Source organism: Lolium perenne, chromosome 4 (assembly GCF_019359855.2).
Source record: "Lolium perenne isolate Kyuss_39 chromosome 4, Kyuss_2.0, whole genome shotgun sequence".
Lineage (NCBI taxonomy): Eukaryota > Viridiplantae > Streptophyta > Magnoliopsida > Poales > Poaceae > Lolium > Lolium perenne.
The window spans coordinates 14,853,518-14,861,270 of NC_067247.2; the positions used below are offsets into that span (position 1 = coordinate 14,853,518).

Sequence of the window (7,753 nt, forward strand, 5' to 3'; positions counted from 1 at the left end):
TCTTTGCCAATTCTGCCATGCCAAGCTCACTCATATGTCCAAGACGCTTATACCAAAGGTTAGTCTTACTAGATTCATCAGAACTAACAGCAGCAGCAATACCAGGCAAAGTGCTACCTCTAAGGACATATAATTTCGCAGAATTCATATCACCAATCATAATAATGAGAGAACCTGATGATACCTTCAAAAGTTTGTTCCCACCTTTGTACTTGTACCCGTCACAATCAAGGGTACTCAAAGAGATCAAATTCCTCGCCATGGAGGGTATGTGTTTCACTCCTGTCAACGTGCGTGTCATCCCATCATGGGTCTTGATCTGAACAGAACCAATGCCAACAATGCTGCACTAGTTGTCATTCCCCACACGCACAAAATCTCCACTCTGCACAGACTCATAAGAACTGAACCAATCTTTGTTATAGCAAATATGAAACGAACATGCAGTATCAAGAATCCATTCATCATCACGTGAAACACATGCAGCCAAGACAGCTAAGCAATCTCCATCAGAACTATCACTACCAGCAACAACAGCAGCCTCACCCTTACCGGTGACAACGGCAGCCTTACCATTACCATCATTATTTTTCGGTTGGTAAGTTCCGTTCCTTTTCTCCTTGTTCTGCAGCTTCCAACAATCATCAATATTGTGGTTAGATTTCTTACAATACCTGCAGAACTTGTCACGTCCTTTGGACTTTGAGCGACCTCTGTCGCCCTTGCTCTTATCTCTGTTGTTGTGGTAGTAGTTATCTCGCTGCTCAGTCCTGCCACGGACCTCTAATGCCTCCGCCTTGGAGGACGAACTTTCAGCCTGCACCATAGATTTCATTTTCTCCTTTTGTTGGAGAGCATCATAAACTTCCGCGAGGGTTAGTTTGTCGCGGCTCAATAATATGGTGTCACGAAAATTACTGAAAGAATTAGGCAGCGAGCATAAAAGAAGAAGACCTAAATCCTCATCCTCATACTTAACTTCTATAGACTGCAAATCAGAAACAATCTCTTTCCAGGAAGATAGGTGATTCATTACCGAACCTCCCTCTTGCAACTTATGCGAGAACAGCTTCATCTTCACGTGCAATCTGCCCGTGAGATCCTTGGACAAACAGATCTCCTCTAGTTTGACCCATAACTCGGCGGTGGTTTTCTCCTGCAGCACTTCCTGCAGAATATTATTGGACAGATGGAGTTGAATCAACGATAAAGCCTTACGATCTTTTCGCTTCTCCGCATCGGTCCAGGTATCCATCGCTTTCTCGCCGAAAGCATCGATCGCTTCATCCAGATCTGAAGATTGGGCGAGAATCGCCCTCATCTTCACTTGCCACAAAGCAAATCTCGTGGTGTAGTCCAGCTGCGGTAGATCGAACTTCAGTGACGACATCTCGTAAACCCTAGATCCAAAGAACACGGGCTCTGATACCACTTGTTATAATCGAGATGCACAATAAACGAAGAACGAAAAGTAAAACACTGCAGGGGACACGAGATTTTAACGTGGAAAACCCTTGCAACACACAAGGGAAAAACCACGGGCGCCAGCCAGCAAAACTTCACTATTTCGGTGGTGTTTACAAACGCCGTGGGTGTACAATGATGCGACAAAACCCTAGTGGCGGCTTACAGGGAATATATATAGACGGTGGCAACGATTCGGCCCAAGCCTCCGGCGACGGGCCTCGCTCCGCTCGTCAGAAGTTAGCCTCCCTTTAGTATATGAATTTGGATCACAATATAACATGATCAAGGTAACCCCATGGTAAGCGAGTATGCTATGTTCATAACTCCGAACCATTTTTCTTTCATCGGAGATCATGCTTACTATCACATTGTTGGAAAGAGAATCAGTGCCAATTTGATGTTCTATTTTGCTTTATACAGAGACACTCGAAATGTTGGCTAAAATGTACCGCAGCAACGCGCGAGGCATCATCTAGTTTCTATGGAAGGTGAAGTCACTTAACAAATACAGCTTGCCATTTGGAACTTCGCCTTAAAACGAGGTAAATAATGCGCGGGTAATGAATGATAGAAAAAATTGGTGGGAAATATAAATTGTAGTGAAGAAACAGGAAATAGAGAATAAAATGGAAGGTACGCGATAAAAATAGTTTTCTGACCTCCACAAGTATTTCGTCCAACTTTACTATCATATTTCTATTTTAACTAAACCAAGTGAATTTAAAGAGGTGTATTTCGTAGATAAAATACATTTTACGTTTTGCAAAGTTGAAGGAAAAAAATTATACATCAACCTAAAAAAATTGATAAGCGATATGACTATTTCATGTTTTTTTCAGGCTATAGCTCAACACATATTTTGACTTGACGTGCCTCGCTACGAGTTTTTCTTAGATGCAACCCACAAATTCCGATCAGTGAGGGACCATAACAGCAAAATTTATGAATTTAATTCGTAAGATTTATTTGAAGAAAACATCAGAAACTTAATTATCCAATTTGATGTATTTTATCAGTATTTTTATGGTCAGGCTCACGAGTGAAGAAACCGGTTAATGTTAAGCATGCTTGACGAGTATTGCCATTCTCCAACACATTGACCGCAACACATGGTATTCGTTGTCATTCGTATAATCGGCAGCGGATTGATTTACCAACGCAAATATGTGTAGCTACTTTGATACTACTTCGCAGCGCATTTTTTATCCGTTGCGAAGCATCCATTGCTATATGGGGGATCTTGTTGTAGTGATGTGACACAACCCTCTAAAGATTCTCCTCTCTCCTAATTTTTCTATCCCCACTTATATGTGCATGCATGGTGCCGACGTCTCTATTGGATTAATTGGTGTGGAACGCAGTCCCCAAATGCTAAGTGCATGCAGCCGGTGCTCCCCATAGCCTGCTGCCGGCGTGCATGCCGGCGCTTTTTTGGGAGGACCGATGGAGATGCTCTTAGGGCCCTTTCCATACTCTACTGATACTTGTATCTGTGCTGGCCCTCTGGGCCTCCGCATGGGCCTGATCTAGCGTCAAACCTCTGGAGCACCAGAGTACATGTACCTAGAAGGAGATACCGCTTTGGCATCCAGAAGGATGCCCCCAAACAAGGCCGGATCAAAAGGTCCGGAAATACCGATTCGGCTCCCTGGAGGCGATTAGGGTTTCTAGTGACCAACGCGATGGCGCGATCCTTTCCGGCCGGTGATCATCGTCTGGAGAGCTTGAAATCCAGAATCGGTGAGTGCAAGTCATAGATTGGTTTTGTCCCTCAACTCGTCTCGTGGCTGGAGGGGGTCTTCTTTCCCCACGCCAGGTTGGGGGGTAGATTAGATAAGAGAGGGGAGTGGTGGAGGCTGCGCCATGTCCTCATCGGATCAAGTGAAGGAAACTACTGCATCGGGTCTGGATCTAAGGGAGTCTGCACCAGAAGTTGAAGAAGAGTCGGTGGAAGAGATGACGTGCAATCTGAAACTGACCGCGGCTGAGGCGGATAAGTTGATCATTGATGAGGTGGAGGAGATCGATAAACCCCTATGGGCCTTTCCAGGGAAGATCTTAGCCCCGAAAAATTTCCATTACAATACGATCGCTAGTGCTCTGCGCCCTGCCTGAGGGAATCCTAAAGGATTAGTGTTCCGTGATGGTGGACCGAATATGTTCATCTCCGAATTGGGATCATAACGGGATCGTGATCGTATATGGGAGCAGTATCCGTGGACAGTGTCAAAATTTTCAGTGGTTCTGGAGAATTTTGATGGAAGTCGCTTTCCTGAGGATATGGAGTTTGACAAGCTGCTAATCTGGATTCGTGTCTTGAACCTTCCTTTCAACAAGATGATGCTGAGTGGGGCACAAAGATTGTGAGGAAGTGCGGGGAACTTGTGAGTCTGGATACAAACAAAGAGAGGCATGTTGTTGGGAGATAGCTCCGGGCAAGAACCTTTATGAAGGTTAAAGAACCAATTCAGTGTCGGGTCAGTCTTGATTCAGTACGTCTGAAGAAAACTTTTTGGTATGATATCTAGTATGATTTTCTACTTTATTTATGTTTCTCTTGTGGTTTATTGGGTCACTCCTTTGCGACTTGCCCAACACCAGCTGAGAGGGATGCAAAAGGTAAGTTACCATGGAGCCCGAATTTGCATGCTCCGAATGAACACAAGAGGAGTGCAAGTCCTCCGTTTGAAGAGGGTGGATATGCTAATTATGAGTACGATGTTCAGTATAATGACACTTTCGCAACAGATACAACTGATGAAGTTGAGCAAGATGGTAAGGCCGATTCCCTGAATAAATACAAGCATGTGATACAGCCGATGGGCAGAGGGGGAGGGCGTTTTCCATTTGGTAAAGGTGGTAGACATGGAACTGTTTACCGTCAACTGAATATACAACATCCCAGACCAATGGATACTGATGGGGCTTTGACAGTGTACGATCCAAAAACGGCTAGGATCAAAAGAGAAGGCATGGCTGGGAAAGTTATTCAGAAAGGGGTGTTACTGCTGAACCTAAGAAGAAAAGAGTTACACCTTCAAACACAAGTTCATCGGCACAGGCTGCAGGTCAGTCGTGCCGGGAGCAATGAATTGTGCAAGTCTGAACTACCGAGGGCTTGGGAACCAGGACGCAGTTCGAGAGCTTCGCGGTTTTGTGAAGCAGTTAGATCCCACTTTGCTCTTTGTGATGGAGACAAAGATCGAAGGCAAACGTGTTGAGAAATTGGCTAGCACCTTTGGTTTTGCTGGAGGATTTGATGTGGATAGTATTGGTCTCAGTGGAGGAATTGGCATTTTTTGGTCTTCAGCTGTTACGGTTGAACTGAAAAGTTTTAATGCTCACCACATTGATGTTGTGGTGCAGGATAAGGATGGTTCGGTCCCTCCTTGGCGGTTCACTGGAATATATGGTGAACCTCGAAGAGAGAATAGACATAACACGTGGATTCTTAGGAGGCGGCTACATGATCTCCGAGATCTTCCGTGGCTTTGCAGTGGTGACATCAACGAAACCTTGCATGCAACGGAACATTTTAGTGAGCATGAAACAGATGAATGGCAAATGAGGGCTTTTAGAGAAGCAGTTGAGGGCTGTGCACTGCAAGATCTATGGTTTTCGGGACTACCGTTCACATGGGATAATAGGCAGGATGGTCGTGGAGATGTCAAGGCTCGGATTGATCGAGCTCTGGGCAACACCGCTTTGTTGCATCAGTTCCAAGTGGTTAAAGTGAAACATGTCAGTATAGTTTAGTCGGACCACTGTATGGTTGTGACAGAATTGAGAAAGCATGCCCAATTTAGGCCGACTGGGGGTCGTGTTTTTCGATGTAAAAATGTATGGAAAACTCATGGAGACTATAATCGGATTGTTCTACAACTCTGGGAAGGAGCTGAGAAAGGAGTAGGGCTAGGTGGTTTTGCAAAATCTCTAAAAAGTATGCAGACTAGCCTAAATGCCTGGGGAACCGCTACTTTCGGGAATTTCAAAAAGAAACTTGATAATCTTAGGAAGGAGCTGGAAGAGATCGATAATGTTATTCAAAAAATACCAATTGATAAAGCGCCGGCACCAGACGGTTTCAATGGATGTTTTCTTAAATCTTGTTGGGAAATTGTTGCCCCTGAGTTCTACAGATTATGTCAAGAATTTGCTGAAGGGAATACTTTTTTGGACAGTATTAATAATTCACTTATTACTTTGATCCCGAAAAAGCAAGCGCCATCTACAGTGAATGATTACAGACCAATTTCCTTGTTAAACTCTTCTATCAAGTTGCTCACTAAGCTGTTGGCTGATAGATTACAGCAATGGATATTAAATCTGGTAAGTAAGAACCAATATGGCTTTATTCGGGGAAGAACCATTCAAGATTGCTTGGCATGGGCATTTGAATTCCTCCACCAATGCCAATCCTCTAAAAAAGAGATCATCATTTTAAAATTAGATTTCGAAAAAGCTTTCGATATGATTGAACATGACACAATTTTGGATATTTTAAGACATATGGGGTTTGATGATATATGGCTTAGATGGATCAATGGTATTTTATCCTCTGGACATTCCTCAATTCTATTAAATGGAGTAGCAGGAAAAGATTTTCATTGCAAACGAGGGGTGAGACAAGGTGATCCATTATCGCCCCTTTTGTTTGTAGCTGCCGCTGAATTGTTGCAAGTTGTTATTAATAAAGAGCTAAGGGAAGGCAGACTGTCATTGCCATTGCCATATGGTGAAAGTTTTCCGATTATTCAATATGCCGATGATACAATTCTGGTTATGCAAGCTAATCCAGTTGAGGTGGCCCATCTGAAAAATGTGCTCATCGACTATGCTACTTCGACAGGGTTAAAAATAAATTTTCAGAAATCCAATCTTGTGCCACTTAATATCTCAGATCAGAGAGCTTTGGAACTTGCTAATATTTTCGGTTGTGCAGTTGCATCCATGCCATTCACATATTTAGGTCTTCCTATGGGTACCACTAAACCAACAGTGGTTGAAATGCTTCCACTGGTTGACAGAATTGAAAGAAGAGTCTCCAGTACAACTCTCTTGATGTCTCATGCTGGCAAATTGACCTATGTTAATGCAATCCTTACTTCTATTGCCAACTACACTATGTGTACTATTGAAATAAATCCAAAGATCTTGAATCATATTGAAAAGATAAGAAGAAGAGTGGTATGGAGTAAGAAGACGGATGATGGTGAAAAGTGTCTTTCTCTGGCTGCCTGGGATATGGTGTGCAAACCCAAAAATAAAGGTGGCTTGGGTGTCCTCAATATGAAAATTCAGAATCAAGGATTAATGCTTAAATTTCTAGATAAGTTTTACAACAAGAAAGACATCCCATGGGTAAAACTGATTTGGTCCACTTATTATCAGAATACAGTACCACATGCTTCTAATATTTGTGGCTCCTTTTGGTGGAAATCTGTCATGAAATTATCTCCAATATTTAGAGGCATTGCGGCTTGTCAGATTGGTCAAGGGGATACGGCATTATTTTGGAAGGACGAATGGAATAACTGTATTATGCAAGAACAATACCAATGTTTATTTTCGTATGTGCTGAATGAGGATATTTCGGTTAAAGATTTCTGCTCATTGACTAATATGGAAGATATATTTCATTTGCCACTATCCCCTGAAGCTTTTCAGGAATATCATGAAATACAGCAAGTCATTTAGGATTTGATTATCTCTCAAAGTAACAATGATGCATGGACTTTTAATTGGGGAAACTCATACACATCTAGGAAGTATTATAAATTTATGTTCAGATTGGTGGATCCTCCCACTCCTTTTTCATGGATTTGGAAATCCAAACTATGGCCGAAACTCAAGGTATTTTCCTGGTTGTTACTTGTGGATCGCCTAAATACCAGAAATATGCTGAAACGAAGACATTTCAACATTGGCAATAATTATTCTTGTGCACTTTGTACTTCTGGTGATGAAGAAACGTTAGAACATCTGTTCTTTACTTGCCCCTTTAGTACTTCATGTTGGTCAAGGATAAATATTTACTGGAACAGTGATGTGAGCAGATTTGACATGTTGACTCAAGCTAAATCAACCTTCCAGGGGAAGCTTTTCTTTGAGATCTTCACTATAGCTGCTTGGGGGATTTGGAAAGAAAGAAATAACTACATCTTTAAGGGAATCCCACCCTCAACAGAATCCTGGAAGGCAAGGGTAGCAGTAGATATTAATCTCTTAAGGTTCAGGGTTAACCAAAACCTGGAAAATACAATCTCTTCTTTTATAGATAGACTTT

General features: G+C 42.5%; 1 protein-coding gene across 1 annotated transcript; it reads left to right on the forward strand.

The window, feature by feature from the left end:
* The first annotated feature begins 4,554 nt into the window (after positions 1–4,554).
* LOC139838844 (uncharacterized) lies at positions 4,555–5,223 on the forward strand. Its single transcript, XM_071828861.1, has one exon. It carries the CDS (start codon positions 4,555–4,557, stop codon positions 5,221–5,223), a length of 669 nt encoding a protein of 222 aa, XP_071684962.1.
* Positions 5,224–7,753: the final 2,530 nt, after the last annotated feature.